At 43.2% G+C, this 21101-nt stretch overlaps 1 protein-coding gene across 2 annotated transcripts in view; it reads right to left on the bottom strand.

The window, feature by feature from the left end:
• The window catches only part of MLH1 (mutL homolog 1), a 37519-nt gene extending 25683 nt beyond the window's left edge, over positions 1 to 11836 (bottom strand). Inside the window, exons 1-7 of one of the 2 annotated variants that reach the window (XM_030551282.1) lie at positions 11521 to 11836; positions 9515 to 9605; positions 9282 to 9380; positions 7319 to 7392; positions 3630 to 3702; positions 1944 to 2035; positions 1121 to 1163 (exon numbers count right to left, since the gene is read on the bottom strand). In XM_030551282.1, coding sequence (XP_030407142.1) covers positions 1121 to 1163; positions 1944 to 2035; positions 3630 to 3702; positions 7319 to 7392; positions 9282 to 9380; positions 9515 to 9605; positions 11521 to 11636 — 588 coding nt within the window. In that variant the 5' untranslated portion in view covers positions 11637 to 11836. Of the gene's footprint in view, positions 1 to 1120; positions 1164 to 1943; positions 2036 to 3629; positions 3703 to 4198; positions 4312 to 7318; positions 7393 to 9281; positions 9381 to 9514; positions 9606 to 11520 lie in introns of those variants that run through there. The other variant, XM_030551283.1, reaches the window with a different exon arrangement.
• Between the last annotated feature and the right edge of the window lie 9265 nt (positions 11837 to 21101).

Here is a 21101-nt window from a genome sequence, read left to right as displayed (position 1 = left end):
AAATAAGCTAAAGGAAAGCTATATTTGGAAGCAAATCCTGAGAAATCTGCTGGCTGATAATTAAAAATCAATCAAGAACAAAGCTATTTTAGAAGCAGCTGAAGCAACTGAAAACTAAGAGTTTATTAATAAAGAAGTATTGGGCAGGACCTCAACGTTACGAAGTTTCTGTTAGTGTTCATTAGAGACTGATTTTCTTTTCTCCTTTGCATCACTATTGGAAAGAAAAGGATCTTATCTACAGTAGGGATTTTTATTTTTCAAACAAAACTTTACACCATCACCAGTGGTAGCAGTGTTGGAAGCCCCACTATAAATGGCAGCTACTTTCAGCATCATATCAACATGGTCTGTCTTTGGCTACACTTCCAGCTAAACCATGGTCAGCATCAGTTCAGCTGTACGCATTACTGATGACAACATTCAGCAAAAAGTAAGTTTCATGGTATAGACAATGCTTATTTGGGAAAAAGTTCACTACAAAAACCTGACTCCAATTTGGATAAAAAGACATCTAGTTTCTAGCAGTTAAAACACGATACCCTCTTATTTTAAATTTAAGAAGCAGTAAAATTTAAGACTTCTTGTTTTAGGGATTTGTAACAATAAATGAAAATTCCTAAAGAAATATCTGCAAAAAACATGCAAATCCCAGTAATAGGGAAAGCCGTCAAACAAGGGGGTGACATAGAAACTGCAAGACTGGATTAGACCCACAGTTCACTTAGTCCAATATCGTGTCTCCTAAAGTGGCCAACACCACTTCACAGGGAGATTCAAGAGACCCCATAGCAGGCAGGTGTGGGATAATCTATCCCCGCCCCATGTCTCATCCTAACTCTTTAGAGATTGGTTTACGCCCTGAAGCATCTCAGAAAACAAAATAAATAAGGGTTAACTTTGTGAGCTCAAGGAAAAATCTGAACTATTGATGATCAGCTTTTATCTGGATTTATTATTTTAAACTGATGTGTACTTTATCCAGATTACAGAAAAACAAATTCTCTTACATGCAAAGAAAACCACCTCACAGACTATTCCCATTACAAAATCCATGGCAAAAGGCCAGGCCCTTTATTTAATTGATGTAAGCATGTGAAGTTACAAAGGTTCTACATACCTTTTTAACTGAAAAACTGATGCCTGAGTTGTGGATGGCATACCTGAAAAACAAGTACAAAACAAAACTGCAGTACACGAAAGAATAAATGACAAGTTGTCCCTCCATACTCTACTAAAGCAGTTAACAAGCAAGTCCATGTGAACAAATAACTACATTTCTTATTATACAGCAACAGTTTCTTTAGTTGAAAAGAAATTCAGTTCAAACCAACTGCCACATGAGATTGTAACAGTTTGCTATTACCTGACGCACCCAAACCACATGAAATTTAAAGATCAACCTAGATTACTCCACATATAGGAAATTATGATAGGTTCTTTTTAGAAATTATCAGTTTACCACTTCTAGGCAAAAGTTAAAGCATTCCAGTGTCAGACTGCCCGGTATTATGAGGAACAGCAAAAGTTCCATCTCACCCTTAGTGATTTTTCCGTACAATGAAATAAACTCTCCGTTTCTGGGAAAGGGAGAAGAAAGTTGGTAGACTTGTTCAGTTATCCCTGGGGAGGTGAGAATTCCAATGCATTTAATCACAATTGGCCAAATCATAAGGTCCTTGCTCAGTTTTCACTCTGACCTGGCTTTAATGGAAGTTCACTCTTGTAAGGATCTCACAATTTGATCTAATGGCATTTTTGTCAATATGACGACAGTCTGACACCACCATGAAAGTAATGTCCATGGTTTCTAGTGTTATTTTGGGTTTCTAATTTATCAAACAGATATTTGGATATAAAATGGGATTGTCCTACGTTAACCAACACAGAAATGCAACCCAACAGATAAAATAAGTGGGGGGTTCTTCATTTCAGTTCTTTACCTGCTAACGACTTCTAATATTTTTGCATACTCTTCACCTGGATTTTTTAAGGCTTTCCTCCTTGTAGTTACATTGTAAAAAAGATCCTCAACCTGCACTAAAAAAAAAAAAGTGTCACTATTTAAAAAATATATATAAAAAAAATACATACTGAAATAAGGCTTAAAAAAATTATTTGAATCAATCTTCTTGATATAAAATCACCTAAATGGTCTGGACATCTTTTAATTTATGAACACTCAAATTCTATGTTCCAGCTGTACTCTAGCTTAGTTTCACTTAACAAAATGCCATTCTAGAGAAAGATAGTGAAGTATCACAAAACTTTTGATAACTGTATGTTTCACAAGCAGGCACAAACTTCACTAGTGTTTGGTCCTCAGATCAAATGACACTCAAAGAAGAGTTCTCAGGTAAAAATCCTGACATTGCAGTTGACAATTATAGACACAGTGTATTTTAGTGTAACGCAAATTAAGTAACGAGATCCAATACTACAGTCCATTTTTAAATTTTGGACCAACTGAAATAATGAACATCTGAGGTTTTCATTAAAATAGCAAATTAACATTAAACGTACTGTTGGACTCCTAGAGGCACAAATATTAGGGGGAAGTTCAGTTTCCTGTTTTTAGATTATAAGAGTTGCTACCACTAGTATTGTTATTAATTATTTGTATTAACATAGCGCTTGCAAGCCCTCAGCATGGACCAGACACCTTTGCATAAAACACTGTACAAACACAGAACATACTCCCTGCCTCAAATAATTTAAAATCTAAGTGTAAAACAAGAGACAAAAGATGGACAGACAGTTGGCAGAGTACAAGGAAACAATGAGACAATATAAGTCAGAATGATAGGCAGTGGTCTCACCACACTATCACTTTAACTGTTGTAAAGTATTTTATAAGCATCTCTATAGGCATCTCAGAAAGAGAGTTCTGAAGTGGGTTTTGGAGGAGGATAATGAGGTAGCTTTACATATGCTTTTCACGGGAGCTCCTCCCAAGTGTGAGCAGCATGGGAAAAAACATTAACTCTTCTCTTCCCATACTGCTACAACTACTGCACAATACTGATCTGTGTTTTATGTACCGATTCTTTATTTAGGTGATTACATCAACTAACACACTAGACCTAACACTGGATTTGGAAGCCAGTGTCCCATTAAGTTTATGATGCAATTCAGTATTGCATGGTTTTAAATATGATGTTAGCCTCACTCTCCCAAAGCTTACATGTAAAGTCCAAACATAACAAAATTAAATATTTCTCCCACGTCACTACACAGTGCCATCACCTAGAGAGGAAGAGGATTTTGTGTAATTTGCCCTACAGTCTTTGGAGAGCAGCAAAGAATCCTGTGCCACAGGATTCTTTGCTGCTTTTACAGATCCAGACTAACACGGCTACCCCTCTGATACTAGTCTTTGGACAGATTCCACAGAGCACTTATGCTGTTGTAAAATACTCCACAAGTCACAAAAACTGTATGACAATTATAAAATACATTTTTAGTTGACAAGGCTGTAGACGTGCAGGCCAGAAAGACAACTAACCTAAATCCTTTGGCGGGCATGAATCATCATCTTATTCTGTGTTTACCTAGCATAGTAGGGTACTGGTCCATGATCTGTGCTAGGACTCTGGTAATACAGATAACCAATAACCACCACCACCTACCGTGATCTGAGTCCCCTGGTTTCCAGCACAAGGTTTGGGAGGCGCTTTCAGTTTCCCATCACAATAGCTTGCTCTAATAAAAAACAAAATAAATAGTTGTCAGACCCAGATGTGGCTGGGGGTCGGTGGGGGGAGAAGATGGGGGAAATCAGACATGAATCTTGTGAAAAATCGGGCAAGGCCAAGGGGGTTTCAGGAAATAAGCCAGTCCAGTCAGGGTTGAGGTTTTTTTGTTTTTTCAGGTTGATCCAAGTTTTATTTTTCATTTTTTGAACTTTTATGTCACTGACATATTTACATGAATATAAAACATATATCTGAGAATTTTATGATACAAGGAACATTAGGCTCTGATATCAGTCTTGAATGAGAACTTAAGTATTCTAAAAACTTGAAGAGGAAATAAAATGGATGCGAAAAGAATTATTAATTTGCATGATTAATCAAGGTTATATGTGGTTTAATTTATTATTTATTTATACTAGTTGCAATTTTTCCCCCCTTTTCTTATGGACGAGTAAGAGTCACAATTGTATTCAATTCTCTTATGTATTTGCAATCACTCTCACCTGCTCAGGTAATAAAACAGAATCTTCCAACCCCATCCTACAGCAGAGGATTGTAACTCATTCCTTTTTGTTTGAGGTTCAGCTATTTCCTTTTTAAGGACCATAGGACAGTGCTGTCAGCAAGGGACAAGTTAGATGAGCAGACCTGCCTTACAAATATACTATCTTACAAACGCATATGCGCAATTTATTCATTGCACTATTGGAGTATTATAGTTAGGATCTTTGAACAATGTAATTGCTTTAGTGAGTTATACAGATTAATCCGTTTATATAGTACATGCTTCTAGTCCCTGCCTATGTATTGTATAGTTAGTAGAAGCCAAAGTTATTTCCTGTTAAAGAGAAAATACAGTTGTTCTAAGTTATATCAAAAACTTTATCTCTAACAGCAGAAGAAATTCTCACTTAAAAGATTTTCCTTAACTGTCCCATTTTTGTATTCCTGGAACAATATTCACAACACTGTTTGCAAAAACAAAAAGATGAAAAACTGCTATACTTTCATTACTGTAAAAAAAAAAAAAAAAAGTGAACAAACAACCTGACTTCCCTCTAGTGGGCAAATATTTTTCTTCAAAATTCCCATACAATTTAACAAACTTTAGGATACGGAGGACAGCCAATATACATCTTTTTCCAGGCACAGAATTTAGATAACTATTATCACTTTATTAAATGAAAAACCTACCTAATTCTAAACACTTGGCATGTAAAAATGCTTATGTTAACTGGAGATTATATTACTGTAATGTGCTCTCCCCAGGGCCTCACCTTGGAAGCTGAGACCAATACAAAATATCACAGCACTTTTACTAACTGGCATTCAATTTAGGTACATCATCAGGCCAGTGCTCTGTGACGTACACTGGCTTCCAATAAGCTTCAGGGTGGAATTCAAGGTATCCTAAATGGTTTGGGACCAGGTTACCTGAGAATTCACCTCTCCCCCCATCCCACAGTTAAGAGCAGTTAAGGGACTTGAGCAGAAGCTCTTTCATCATAAACAAAAGGGAACTGGTGGCAGGGCATTCTCTGTACTGAGTCCTCAGTTGTAGAGCCTGCTCCCATTTGGTTTGCCAGAGCCCAGATTTATGAACCTCCCAAATGTGTTGCAAAGGCCATCTTTCTCCCCTCTTGATTAAGGTTGCGGAGGAGTGTGGGGGCCAAGGTGTACATATTTATAGACAGTCCTTTGTTGTGATTTTTAACTGATGGGGCAATGGCTCAAAGCACTAGATGGGTGCCTATAGGTTGTTTTTTTAGTTAACTGGAGAACAGTTAGCTATTTGAAGATGTCATAATTATTAACAACAGATATGTCAACAAAAGGGTTAATGCTGCAATGTTATAGCCATGTTTATCGCATGATATTAGAGAGATAAGGTGGATGAGGTAATTTTTTTTATTGGACCAGCTTCTGTTGTTGGTGAGAGACAAGCTTTCGATCTTACACAAAGCTTTTCTTCAGGTCTTCTAGTTTTCCGAACTTGAAGAACTTTGTGTAAACTCAAAAGCTTGCCTCTCACCAACAACAGAAGTTGGTCCAATAAAAGATATTATCTCACCTACCTTGTCTCTCTAAGAAAAGGGTTAGTCAGTTTATGTAAGATAAAGCAAGACGTAACCTAGAAAAGGGAAAAAAATCAAATCTGAACAAGAAACCACCTGTATTTAGAGTGTCTTAACCCATGAGGTTCCCCGACTACCCTCAAATATAATGTTGTAATTAGAGACTGCATCATAACTGATATGCACAAAGGAATCTGCTCAGTGTGGACAGAATCTTCAGAAAATTTAGCTGGTAAAAATCTAAGAACTCTCTAGTGAGCATATGCAAATTATAAATTTTCAAAGGCTTATAACTTGGCCAAACTTGGGTAGGTTTTCATCAGAATGGCAAAAGGCTCATTACAAAGGCCACTTCCCTCCAAATTTGAATTCCTTGCTCCAAAGCATGGGGTCACTAAAGCTTATCAAAGAAAAGGTTGCCAGAATTTTTTTTAACATGGACAAAACAATATATTTTTCCTAGCCTCATTCTCAGAACAGATGAACCATTTTGGATAAAATTTCTCCAAGCAATTTAGTCTGAGGCAGATACCCAGCATGGTAAATTTCAGCCCAAGTGGTTAAGTGAAAACATGGTCTTATAATAGGAAATATCAAGTAACCAGTTCTACCTATATCATTTTATCAGAAGGTGAAAAATGGACAAGAAAGTTTGCCCTAGATTGGTCTCTAAAATAGAAATCTTATATGAAGGTTCAAAAATATTAAGTTAAATTAGCTAAACCCAGCAACTTTACCTACCTCTGTAGTTTAAACCAGTGGTTCTCAAACTTATTTGACTGCACCCCTTTGTTGTCTGTAGTAGTTTACTTACGCCCGTCCCGCCATACAATTTTTACCGATTAAAAAAAAAAATCAACACAGAACTCTCACTAAATATCAGAAACAGTAAGGTATTGATACAAACAGAACCAACAATCCACTGTAATAAGAGCAAAAGCAAAATTATGATTGTGACCAGTGCTTACAATTAAGCGTGCACACCACGTCATAGCAAACAGATTAACGTACAGATGGCAACGACTTTGTATAATACTATGCAAGCTTAACAGAAATATGTAAAAATGTACAGCAACATCTGAGGACCCTGTATGTCTGGAGGAATCAGCTTTGCTAGTTATTCATTGCTTGGGTAAAATGTGCGTCGTACACTTCCCCCCCCCAAAGCTTCTCACGCCTCCCAGTTTGAGACCCCTGGTCTGAATAAAGAGCACTCAATCCACAACTGTGCTTCTGCCTGTATCTTTGCTCTCACCTCCTTGTATTATCCCCATGCTTGTCATCTCTGGTCCTACTACAGCTTCCTCCACAATGCTCCATTTTATTCTTCTTCCCATTTGATCTCTGCACTTTTTTGTAGCCACCCATATGCCTGAAACTCCCTCCTTTTTCCTCTGTCCTGAATGTCCATGCCCTCCTCTTAAAATCATCCCTTCCATGACTTTATCTGTATCCAAAATACTATCCATATTATTAACAACTCTGAAAAGAGAATAAATGCTTATTACACACAACACAAACTTTTTAGAGAGTGAATACACAGCATACCTGTATGCACACTTTGCATCAGTAGTTTTAGTTGTGACAGTAACATGGGCAACATGACTTATGCTAGCCAATGCCTATAAAGAGAAAAAATGAACTTTTATAAACCTCACTCAAGGAAATATTAAGTTTGGAATTAATACTTCTACAGTGGAAGCCATTAAAATATAGACATTAACCATTTGCAAGTAATTTGTGTTACTGTGATATTCCCTATTTGTTAATTACTTGCAAGTAGTATATGTCAACATTTTAATAGCAAACACTGGACAGACTAAGTATTAACACAGAACCAGTGATGCTGGTATAATTAAAGGCTTGACAGTTCTTAATCAATGTACTATTTTCCTTTAAAGGATTCTACTCCGGAATAGCTTTTTACCTTCTTGATTTTCTTTTTTAAATAGAAACTGAAATACTTTAAAAAAAAAAAGAAAAAAGAAAAAACCTAAAAAATTAAGGGCTGAAGAGCTCCCAACCTACATCTCAGGGTTCTTGATGGGAGATCTCCACCCAAACAGAAAAGACAGGCCTTAAAATTCACAACATTATTTAAAATTTAAAGTTATTTCTATTCGTCTTAATACATCATAAAGCAAAAATTCATTCCCATCCCTCCCCCTTTTCAGGTTACCTTGAAAATAACCCAGAAATGTGTTTTGAAACAAATACACTTACAACATATTTATATATTTGCATTAGGACAGGATGTGCTTTTTCTTTGATTGCTTTCAAAACTTCTAATTTTATTATTTTGTGTGAGATTGAAAGACATGGCTAAACCCTAGATCTTCCAAAGAGCCGGGATGATCAAGGAACTAGGAAGAGCTAATTACAGTTAAGTGGTGATAAAAAGGCCTATCACTTTTGTTAAAGAGATAACTATTACATTTTGCCGCCAGTTGGCAAAGGGGAAGAACTCCCTATGAATCTATTTAAACACACACTGCTCATGAGAGTGGATCTCAAAGGGAGCCAGTTTTAAATTAGAGCCAAAAGGAGAAGCCTAACTTGCTTGCAACTTCACAGTGTGGGTCAAGGATAGCAGGGCATATGGCTGTCTCCCTCCCTCCCAGTTTGCAGAGCTCAGGGAGCTCTAAGATCTCAGAGATAACAGGGTGCAAATTGTAATTATTAGTCCTTCCTTTGCACAGAAGCTTTTAGCTGTATTAACAAAACCACTGTATCTCTTTTTAGTAATGCATTTCCTGTACAACCTGCTTTTATTTTGCATATTTCCTCAGTTTTGTTTTAGTCTTATACTGAGTGTAAATACACACTAAGCCTATGATGGCAATTTTAAGGGTGTAACTACTTCTTGTTCCTTCTGAAGGCACGTGGCTACAACACATCCTCCACAAAAGAAGCAGTAGCAGGGGAACTTACCAGGCAGGGTCATAGGCACAAAAGGGGAGAGAGAGTGATTCAGACTTAATAGCACTTAATGCATCCATCTCCAACTTGGTTCCCCTACAGAGCCACATGTAAAATTCTGCCACCCCAGATACAATTATCCTGCTGGAGGTACTGTAATCTTCTGCCAGGAGGCCAAGCACTTCTGCAAAACAGTCAGCTTCACTACCACCAGCTCTAGGATCTCAGTCAGCAGTTCTAATTGCTCCACAGCTTGGGTCTTATTCCAACAATCTCCTCCTCTTTACTCTCCCCGACCCAAACTGCTCCATCTCTTCTGGGGGAGAACCAACATGCTCCCTAGTGCTCCAATATCAATGGCGAAAGAGGACCAGAGTGACCCCAAAAACTTCCTGGCTTCCACATCACTCATCCTCTCCTTGCACTCTACCTCCACCCTAAACACTCCCCCACACGCACACCAACTCCAGCATCAAGATGGAGTCTCATAAGGAACTCTCATCTTTTATAAATGACTTCAGGAATCAGAAATTAACTACACCCCTTTACAACAGCGTAGTGGCAATGAACAAGCTGTTAACCATGAACTCACCTCTCCCCTAAACCCATATGTAGAAATACTAGCCAGATCTTCAAACTTTTGCAATTTGCTTGTAGTGAATCTCTCACACACAATATCCAAATCTTCTTTCTATATGAGAAAGACAGACACGCATTAACATTTCATTTCTATTTCCACAATTTCTTAAGGCAGGGAAAATTTTATCATGAATGTCTGAAAACAAAGTCCACACCAATCTGTACCTGTCCAGTAGGTTTACTTACCCTGATTCCACACCCATTATCTTGGATCTGAATGAGTTTCAGCCCTCCCTCCTTAACAATCACCTGGATGCTGGTAGATTTGGCATCCAAACTGCAAAAAGCAAAGCATCTCTCAGTGTCCAGTTAAGTGACATATACTTCCAAAGAAATCTAGTCTGCAATTATACTGCAATTTATATTACACCCCTTTCCTCCTTTTTCTCATAACAATTACTGAACAGCTAACGGCAATGCATCTAACCTTTCAGCATGGCTGTTATGAGGGTTTTTGGGGTCATGGCATCAGTCTCTCTTATTTTTCTCTTTCCCTCCCCTTCTGGAGCCAGGTCACCAAAATGCAAAGACACCAGGAGCCAGTTCCTTTGTTTCTGACTGATACCATGCAATAAACCTTGCAGCCAAAAGCTTCGCTTAAGGGGCGGTGGTGTATTTTTACACAGTTTTAATGCTGTAGAGGCTTGTTAGCCTATTTTCTCTAATCCCAGCAGCACACTGGGGGTGTGATGCCCACAGGCACTGAGGAGTTAAATTAGGGTTGCCAGGTGTCCAGTTCATCCGGTCAAAAAGGGAACCTAGCAGCTGCAGTCAGCAGTGCTGACCAGGCCATTAAAAGTATGGTTGGCAGCGCAGCAGGGCTAAGGCAGGCTCCCTGCCTACCCTGGCTCCGCACAGCTCCCAGAAGTAGCAGCATGTCCTCTCTCCGGCTCCTACATGTAGGGGCAGCCAGGAGGCTCCGCACTTTGTTCCCGCCCCAAGCGCCTACTCTGCAGCTCCCACTGGCCTGGAGCTGCGGCCAATGAGAGCTGCAGGGACAGCACATGTGGATGAGGCAGTGCACAAAGCTGCCTGGCCATACCTCCACATAGGAGCCAGAGGGGGAACATGCCACTGCTTCCAGTAAGCGCTGCCCAGAGTCTGCACCCCAACCTCCTCCCATGCCCCAACCCTCATCCCCCTCCGAACCATCCCAGAGCACCCTCCCCCATCCTAAAACCCTCATCCTAGCCCTGTCCCAGAGCCTGCACCCCCCCAACCGGAGCCCTCACCCACCCCCATGTTCCAACCTCCTGCCCCAGCACTGATCCCCCTCCCACCCTTCAAACCCCTCAACCCCAGTGCAGCGCCCTCTCATGTAGCCCAAATTCCTGATTCCCTGGCCCCCCACCAGAGCCTGCATCCCCAGCTGGAGCCCTCACTCCCCCACACACATCCCAATCCCAGAGTCCCTCCTGCACCCTGAACCCCTCATTTCTGACCCCACCCTGGAACTCATAGCCCCAGCCCAGAGCCCGTATCCCCTCCCACACCCCAACCCCCTGCCTCAGCCAGGAACCCCCTCCCATACTCCAAACCCTTCTGCTCTGCCCCCAGCCTGGGGCCTACTCCTGCACCCCAAACCCCTCATCCCCAGCCCCACCAGAGCCCACACCTCCACCCTAGATCCCATTCCCCCTCCTGCACCCCAATCCCCTGCCTGAGCCTACAGTCCCCCCTACTCCAAATCCCTCAGCCCCATCCCACAGCCCCCTCCTGCACCCCCGCCCTGTGAAAGTGAGCGAGTGAGGGTGGGGGGAGAGAGCAACAGAGGGAGAGGGGATGGAGTGAGGAGGGGGCGAGGCCTCGGGGCGGAGCTGCGGGGGTTGGTGTGAGCCGGCAGTTGGCAGCCCGGGGTGAAGTGAAGGGCAGCGAAGGAGAACACCAGGAGCGGCCTTTCCCGCCTCCAGGAGCGGCCTTTCCCCTCTGCCCTCAAGGCAGCCGCTGGGCACGTTCACAGCCACCCACCCCCGTGGCGAGACGGGGGCACCGCCGCGATGCGCCCTGCGGCACGGGAGTGGGCGCCAGGAGGACCGACCCCGCCCCTCCCCCAGGCGGTCGGCAGCCGCTCGGGCTCCGCTGCGCTAAACTGCCACCTGCCCCCTGCCGCGCGCACGAACGGCCCCGCCCCTGCCCGCGTGCGCAGCGCCGGGGTGCATGGGGCAGGGGCCCCCCCGCCCCGGCCGCGTTACCAGTTCTCCAGCATCTCCTTGATGGCGTTGGCCGGCCTCTGGATGACCTCGCCGGCCGCGATGCGGTTCACCACGACCTCGTCCAGCCGCCGGATCACGCCAGCCATCAGCGCCATGGAGCGGACCCGGGCTGGGATCTCTGAGCGGGAAAAGGGAGCCCCCCACCAGGTCCTGGCGGGGATCCTAGCGCGAGCCCTGCCCCCCTCGCTCCAGCGGGCGCGCGGCACAGCAGGGTCGTGAACCCAGCAGACTCGCGCCGATCAGTTGAGGGCGAGAGTCTGGGAAGCTGCCGATTGGAAGGCGCGGGTGTCAATCGGCGCGGGCGGGCCATCAGCTGTGTGGCCGAGAACTACTACTCCCATCGTCCCCTGCCCGCACCCTGGGGGCGAGGAGTGGTGGGGGAGGAGGGCGGTGGTTACATGTGCACGCGAACGAGCTCGTTCGTATTGACTGATTCCCGCGCCGCTGCCTGCTATATAGGAGGCTGCCAGACCGGGCTGCGAATGCTCTGCGTGGCGCAGAGAGTTGTGGGGAATGTAGTTGTGGGAGCTGTCGGGGGGCCCGAACAGCAGCCCTGCACTGGAGGCGGGGCCCGGGTTGTTCCACCTGACGCTGCAGGCCAGGGGGTCCCTGATTAGAGGCTCACGCGTGGTGGCCGCAGCGAGACTCGAGATCCCGCCCGGCCGGGCACCGTGGGGGGGGTCCCGCCTCCAGTGACTGGCCACGGTACTTCCCTACCGACACCCTGGTGGCCGTTCCGTGCTTGGCGTCATGGGAGACCTGGCTCTGGCCGCAAGGCGTCTCCCCCTGACTGGCCATGACACAGTCCTGGGTGGCTCCCATAGGTGGCCGTGGCCCGCCATGTCCTTTCCGCTTGGTGCTGCCGTGGCTGTGGCAACGAGGGGGGTGCAGCAGCTGGACTCGTGCATCTTCCAAGAACAGTGGACAGGGATGGGGAATGGCTGGCGTGTCCAGTCTGCCAGTGGTGTTCGGGGAAGCACGTGTTAGCTGCCGCTTTGTAACCAGATGAGCGCGCTACGCCCGTTGCGTGCGGGAGGAGGTGTGGAAAGGCAGATCAAGACAGAAACCCCCTGTGATGAGTGGCGCCGCTGTGCTTTCTAGCCTGTATGTGGCATAGGACGTGGTAAAGCGCGGCAAACCATTTGTGAAGCAGTATTGTAGGGAGCGGATTGTGTGTCCTGATGAGAAGAAACTCAGCAGTGTTAGCTCATCAGTCACAACCATAGGAGAGTGCATTGGAGATTGGTACCAAGTAAGCAGGTTTACACTTTCTCTCCCCTGTGATTGTAGCCGTCGTTGATCTTTGTGGTGCTGTGAAAACCTTGACATAGACAAGGAGATTTCCTCGGGTCCTCAAGTTTAAAAGAGCACAGCGAAAGCCATGATATATTAGAGGCAGTTTCAGGTGCAATTAATATTACTTCTGAGGGAATTCTGTGCCAAAAAAAATAAAAATTCTGCATACAATATTTTTAAAATTCTGCAAACGTTATTTGTTGATAAATAAATGTGAAGGCTCCAGCATAGCAACCCTAATTTAACTCCTCAGTGCCTGTGGGCATAACATCCCCAGTGTGCTGCTGGGATTAGAGAAAATAGGCTAACAAGGCCACTGGCAGCACAGAAATGGGAGATCACCGTGCAGCCCCCTCCTCTCCTCTCACACACACTTAGCAGTGAGGCTGCAGCTGCCCCTGACACACGGCAAGGGCCAGACCTGCCCCAGAAACATCCTGGGGCCATGCCCCTCCACTCCAGATGCACCAGGTGTGGGGCAGGCAGGCTCAGCCCAGCAGGATCCAAGTGTGGTGGGGCTTAGTCTGGGAGGATCCAGGTGTGGAGTGAAAGGGTTCTATATGGGGCAATCTGGGTGCGGGGGGCATCTTGATGCACCAGGGCTTGGGTGGGGGGAGATTCCAGGTGCAGAGAAAATGGAAATCTGCAAGTGGGTCCAAATGAAGGTGGTTAGGGCTCAGCAGGGTGGGTCTGGGTGTAGAGGGATGGGTCTCAGCAGGGGGGGTCTGCCTGTTGAGGGGGCTCAGCAGGGGGTCTGGGTGCTGGGGAAGGAGTTGGGTGGAGTGCAGCTGGTGGGGGGTCCAGTTGTGAGGGGATCCTTAGAGTGGCCTAGGTGAAGGGGGTTGGGGCACATCGGGGTGGAGGTTGAGTGTGGTCTCAGTGGAATGGTGGTCTGGGTGCAGGGGGTGGGAGTCTGGATGTGGGGGGGGGGCTTAGTGGAGGTCTGGATGAAGGAGGAGTGGGGCTTAGTGGGGGGTGGGGTCTGAAGTCAGATGCGTTCCGGATGCAGGGGATAAAACTCAGTAGGGTAGGGTTCTGGGTGTGGCAGGATGAGGCTCAGCGGGGAGGTCTGGATGCACCGGGTATAACAGGTTCCCCCCGGAGTGCCACCTGGAACTGGGCTCCCTTTTACACTGCACTTCTGTGACAAGCTACAAAGCCTACCAACCTGCACTTTCACCAGCATACCTACAGGTAGAGACACACCCAGCTGCAGTTACAAGCAGGCTGTCTGACCACCGCCTGCGTGGGAAAGCTACTCCCAGCTCCTTAGGCACACACCCCCTCTGGAGTATGAACCCAAAATTATATCGTCTTGCACCGCACAGGGAACTGTACAGCGTAAGCTCATAAAGTTCACCCCCTCTCTCAGTGTGGAGAAGAATATGCAACAGCCTTTTGCCCCTTAGTTATGATTTCCACACACTAGATAAAGCAGAAATAAGTTCAACTACTAAAAATAAGTGATTATAAGTGATAGCAAATGCTCAAAGCAGATTACCTAGCAAATAAACAAAAAACACAAATGAAACTTAATATACTAACTAGATTGGGCATGAATGGCAGTTTCTCACCCCAAGAGATGGTACAAGCAGGCTGCAGATTCTTAAGGATAAACTGCACCTACTTTACAGCTTGTAACCCTCAGGCTTTTGCCTCTTCTACTTTCAGTCTCATCTAGGCCTTTGAGAATAAACTGCAATCACTGCAGAGGCATATGAATTAAGTCAACCTAAACATGGGATGCTAATTATTACCTTGAGATCACAAGAAATCAGAGCAGTAGTGAGGCAAGAACAGCAGAGTTTCCTCTGCCAGGAAAAGTGACATTGTACCAATTGTAAGAATCTATGGGAGGTCTCTTACAGAACTGAGCTTGAAGTGTGGAAAAATACAGTGAAAAGGATAAAACAAGAGTTTCTTTCTGACTATAAGCTAGGCAGATAACCAGGCATATGACTGAGTTACAGCATGAAGATACTTGAGAGCTTCAGCAAAAAGTTTAATCCTTTTATTGTTGTGAAGGTCATGAAGTCTGGGCAGCTTTGCAGTTTAACTTTCCAGTGTCAATTGCCTTCTTTGAGGTTGGCATTTCCAATCCCTGAAAATTCCCAGCATCGGTCAACGTTGGGGGCTGCATCTCCTGCTTTTTCAATGGCCCCCAAATAATCTTGAATTGAACATTAGTCAGAAACTCTGAACATTTCACCTCTGTCCTACAGGTTTACTGTCAGAGGGCATGAAAGATATGAGGAGCTTCCTTACTCTTTGTCCAATTAGCTAGAAGGAGATAACTGAAAGAATGTAAACAGAGGCTGAATGTCCTTGGTTCACAGGCCTCTCAATAGACTTCTGTATTTCTTTTAGAGACAACTTGATAAACATATAAAATGTGTTGATCATTCCCTTTTTAACCCTTTGTCCTCTGAAACCAGGGCAATTAGTCGTACGATAGCCATAAACCTCATATATATCTACAGTATTCTGAAAAAAATTCTATAAATACTTTCAGATACAGGACAACGCAGTATTTCAGTTTCTATTACTGAAATTGTGTTATTAAAGGCATGCTATATATTTTAAATGGTGGAGCAACACCTTCAAAAAACAGGACAAATACTATGAAAACCACCTATCTTTACTTTGAAAAACTGTTCCTCTGAGGGCTTGTCAACATGAGGACAGTGACTGGCATAGCTATAGCAGAACAAACTATGGCAGAATAGTGTCTGCAGGGGATTTATTCTGGCATAGCTATAACAGAATAGTAGGACTGTCAAATGATTAAAAAAATTAATCACAATCGCAATGTTAATAATAGAATCCATTTATATAAATATTTTTGGATGTTTTCTACATTTTCAAATATTGATTTCAATTACAACACAGAATACAAAGTGTACATTGCTCACTTTATATTTATTTCTGATTACAAGTTTTTGCACTGTAAAAAAAACCAAAGAAATAGTATTTTTCAATTTTCCTAATACAAGTGCTATAGTGCAATGTCTATCATGAAAGTTGAACTTACAAATGTAGAATTATGTAAAAAAACTGCATTCAAAAATAAACAATGTAAAATTTTAGAGCCTTCAAGTCCACTCATTCCCACTTCTTGTTCAGCCAATTGCTCAGACAAACAAGTTCTTTTACATTTACAGGAGATAATGCTGCCCGCTGCTTGTTTACAATGTCACCTGAAAGTGAGAACAGGTGTTCTTAAGGCACTGTTGTAGCCAGTGTCACAAGTCCAGATGCACCAAAGATTCATATGTCCCTTCCTGCTTCAACCACCATTCTGGGGGACATGCATCCATGCTGATGATGGGTTCTGCTCGATAACAATCCAAAGCAGTGCTGACCGACGCATGTTCATTTTCATTATCTGAGTCAGATGCCACCAGTAGAAGGTTGATTTTCTTTTTTGGTGGTTTGGGTTCTGTAGTGTTGCTCTTTTAAGACTTCTGAAAGCATGCTCCACACCTTCTCCCTCTCAGATTTTGGAAGGCACTTCAGATTCTTAAACCTGGGGTCGAGTGCTGTAGCTATCTTTAGAAATCTCACATTGGTACCTTCTTTGCGTTTTGTTAAATCTGCAGTGATAGTATTTTTAAATTAACAACATGCGCTGGATCATCATCCAAGACTGCTATAACATGAAATATAAGCAGAATATGGGTAAAACAGAGCAAGGGACATACAATTCTCCCCCAAGGAGTTCAGTCACAAATTTAATTAACACATTTTTTTTTTAACAAGCGTCATCAGCATGGAAACTTGTCCTCTCAAATGGTGGCAGAAGCATAAAGAGGCATGCAAATGTTTAGCATACCTGGCACATAAATACCTTGCAATGTCAGCTACAAAAGTGCCATGCAAATGCTTGTTCTCACTTTCAGGTGACATTGTTCTGACGTTGCACACCATAATGTTTTATGGAAATATGTTTATGAGTGTAAATATGATGTAATTAAAATACACTTTATGCAAAAGTCTCTTGTAAGTTATCATTACAAAGTTTATAATCTACTGAGTGTGTTCATCCTATTTATATGAATGTATCATTCTTGTATCTGAAACTAGGAATATGAAATGTAACTCTGACGTCCTATTGTAATTATATAAAGTGTGGGCCATTAATGGTGGTTTGGAATCTTGATGGCTCCCATTAACCAGGACAATTGGTTGTAAATGGCTCTGTTTACTTGTAAGTCTTCATGTATATGTGTGTGCCAGCAAGTGGGTGATGAAGTCTTACAGTGACATGTGATCATGTCACCTGAACTGGAATCCATCTTTAACCTGGTGCTTTTCCATTTAGAAGGAGGGGTGGGAACCCAGATAAAGACATAGGATTCCTGCCTTGTGCCAAAGTTATATAAGGGGGTGGAACAGAAAAAGGGGTCCCAGTCATGTGGAATACCCTGCTTTTCACCTAAGATGCCTGATGGAACTAACAAGGCTTGTACCAGGGGAAAGGATTGGGCCCAGACTAGGAAGGAGTCTAGTCTGTGAAAGAAGATCATTGGAACATCTCTGAGGGTGAGATTTACCTGTATTCAGCTTCTTAATGTATTAGGCTTAGACTTATGTGTTTTATTTTATTTTGCTTGGTAACTTACTTTGTTCTGTCTGTTATTACTTGGAACCTCTGACTTAAATCCTACTTTTTATACTTAAGAAAATTACTTTTGTTTATTCATTAACCCAGAGTAAGTGATTAATACCTGGGGGAGCAAACAACTGTGCATATCTCTTTATCAGTGTTATAGAGGGTGGACAATTTATGAGTTTACCCTATATAAGCTTTATACAGAGTAAAACAGATTTATTTGGGGTTTGGATCCCATTGGGAGCTGGGTATCTGGATGCTGGAGATAGGAAACCTGCTGAGCAGTTTTGGTTGAAGTCTGCAGCTTTGGGGGTGTGGACCTGATCTGGGTCTGGGTTACAGCAGACTAACATGTCCGGCTCAAAAGGCAGGGTTCTGGAGTCCCAAGCTGGCAGTGGAAGATGGGCTCAGAGGTAATTCCAGCACATCAGGTGACAGTCCCAAGGGGGTCTCTGTGACCAATCCCGTCACAGTTGTAAACAAGAAAAGGGCAGCATTATCTCCTCTAAATGTAAACAAACTTGTTTGTCTTAGTGTTTGGGTGAAGAAGAAGTAGGACTGAGTGGACGTGTAGGCTCTGAAGTTTTACATTGTTTTGTTTTTGAGTGCAGTTATGTAAAAAAAATATACATTAGTAAGTTGCACATTCACAGCAAAGAGATTGCACTACAGTACTTGTACGAGGTGAATTGAAACATACTATTTCTTTTATCATTTTACAGTGCAAATATTTGTAATAAAAAATAATATATACTTTGAATTCAGTTACAACACAGAATACAATATATATGAAAATGTAGAAGAACATCCAAAATATTTAATAAATTTCAACTGGTATTCTATTGTTTAACCGTGTGATTAAAACTGCAATTAATCACGATTAATTTTTTTAATCACAATTTTTTTTTTTAGTTAATCACGTGAGTTAACTGCAATTAATCAACAGCCCTACAGAATAATTTATTCTGTTGTAACTTTGTCTGTTAACTTCCATGTGTAGACAAGCCCAAAGACAGGAAAGCTGATCCAAACACTATATACAGTTTTGTTTTATTTATAGCTTTGGGCATTTACATTTTGAAGGATCAGTTTTTGCCAGTAAATAATCTCCTATAAGACTTTTTTTTTCCTGGTTCGCAGTGCATTGTTTCAGTGTTCTAAAATATGCAACACTAAGTTCTGAGGAAAAGTAAGTGAATGGAGCTCATGACCACAAGATATCAATGAGGCCAAGAGCTTAGTAGTGTTCAAAATCTATCTAGGTTACATATGACTCCCATCACCATAATATTTGAGTGCCCTACTAATATTAATGAATTCATCTTCACAGCTGTGTGCCAGTGACATAGGAAAGAAGAGGTTACTTACATGTACAGTAACTGTAGTTCTTCGAGCTATTTTGTCCCTACGGACTTCACTTCAAGTGTGCTGACACCTGTGCACTTCTCTTCAGAGATTTTTGTTAGCAGAATCCATGCTTGCACCCTATACTCCTCGTGCTCCAGTCCTAGGGCACAAAGGGGAGGGTGGGCCTGCTGCTGCTCCAGTTCCTTCTAAACTGATCTGGGCAAGGATTCAAAAGTAGAGGGGAAGGAGGGCAGGTAGTGGAGCTCCATGGGGACAAAACACTGTGAAGAACTCCAGTTACTGTGCAGGTAAGTAACCTGACATTTCTTCAAGTAGCTGTTCCTACGGATGCTCCATTTTAGGTGACTTCTATGCAGTGCCCAAGCTACTATGGCGAGTGCAGAGGAGATGGGGCTAGCATTGTGCATAGTTCTAGGAAAGAGTGCATAGATGACCATGTTTACAAATGTCTGCAATGGGTATGTTTTTAAGCCGGGCCATAGAGGTAGATTGTGCCCTAGTGGAATAGGCTGTCACTCTAGCCGGGAGAATGAACTTCAGAAGCTTTGTAACATGCGCAAATGCCCCAAGACCCATTTTGATACTTTTTGGGTGGAAATGAGATGTCCCTTCATTCTCTCTGTAAAAGAGATAAAAAGTCTAGGAGAAGCTCTGAAGGGCTTTGAGGAAGAAAACAAGATTTCTTCTTACACTCAGAGTGTGAAGACTAGCTTCTTCCCTTAAAGTGTGAGGTTAGGGGTAGAAGACTGGCACTGAATGTCCTGGTTGATGTGGAAGTCTGATGAGCCTTTGTCCAGGAAACAAGGATGGGGATCTGGGTTCATCTCGGTAAAACACCATGTCAGGTGGATCTGCCACAAGAGCTCCTAACTCTCCTACCCTTCTAGCTGAAGTGATGGCTAACAAGGAAAGAGGCTTTGAAGGATAAATGGAGGAGAGAGTAGTTTGCTACAGGCTCAAAGGGTGGTTTCCTCAACAAGTTGAGAACAAAATTAAGGTCCCAAAGCAGAGCAGGCTCTCTGACATGAAGAAAAAGGGTGGTCAAACTTTAATGACCCAGAAGTTGTGCGAATACTAAAAATCCCTCAACAGGTAAGTGAACAAATAACAGCTAGGTGGACTTTGATGGAGCTCAGTGACAACCTCAGGGTTTTAAAACTCAGCAGGTATGCCAGTATGTTAGTGAGGTATGACTTAGAACGAGATAATACCCACAGAGTGCACCAGGAATGCAATAGCTTCCACTTTTACAAGTAAGTCTTTCTTTGGGAGGGTTTTCTACTATTCAACAGCTCATTCTGTCCTTAGGAAAAAAATCAGTTTCTGTGCCTGAGAGCCATTGAGGAGCTAGGCCTCAAGATGTAGTGTTAAGAGACTGGGGTTAGTTATTGTCCCTAATTCTTGGGTTAGAAGGTCTGCTATAGAGACAGGCAAATCAGTTCCTGCCTACCTCAGCTAAGCTGGTGCTATAAGGATGATTACTGATTTCTCTGGCTTTACTTTTTTCAGAACCTTTAGGTGCAACTGTGTTGAAGAATAGGCATATAACAAGGTTCAGGCCCAAGGAGTGAGGAAAGTGCCTTCTAAAGAGCTGCAGCTGCATCATGCCCTTGAACAGAACTGCCAGGATTTCACATTAGACAGTGTTGCAAAGAGGTCTATCTCCAGGAAGCCCTAGGTGAGAAATTTTTAATTGGATAGGATTGCTCAGCTCCTATTCATGGTCCTGGCAAAAATTCCTGTCAATGAGTCTGCTATGATGTTCTGCAGACCTGGTAGATGTGCCACTGAGATGTCAGTTTGGTGGGTTATACACCAGTTCCAAAGTTTTATTGCCTCAGTGCACAGGAATTGAGTTCTTGCTCCTCCTTGATAGTTTATATTATATGGTCACCCTGTTGTCCATCATGACTCTGACTGAGTGACCCTTAACCTTGAGTAGATTGATATGAGAACAGACTCCTAAGGAGTCCATCTGCTCTGTGCTGTGAGGTCCTAGAGATGAACTCAACAGCTTACTAGAGAAGTGTTTGTGGTGATGGTCTCTGTGAGGGGTGAATGCAAGAAAGGGACTCTCCCACAAACCTTGTGGGGATCCTTCCACCAGCTGAGAGAATCAAGAAATCGCTGATGGACAGACACCTGCTTGGATAGATTGTGCTTGTTGGGAGCATAGACTGTTCTGAGCTAGACTTGGAGGCACTGGGAATGCAGTCTGGAATGAGGTGTTACTATGTACAGGCTGCCATATAGCCCAGAAGCTGCAAGCAGGCCTCTGCTGTGG

The sequence above is a fragment of the Gopherus evgoodei genome, chromosome 2 (genome assembly GCF_007399415.2).
Source record: "Gopherus evgoodei ecotype Sinaloan lineage chromosome 2, rGopEvg1_v1.p, whole genome shotgun sequence".
NCBI classification, from domain to species: domain Eukaryota; kingdom Metazoa; phylum Chordata; order Testudines; family Testudinidae; genus Gopherus; species Gopherus evgoodei.
Note: the sequence above shows the minus strand (reverse complement) of the source record. Positions and strands in the feature narration are given on the sequence as shown.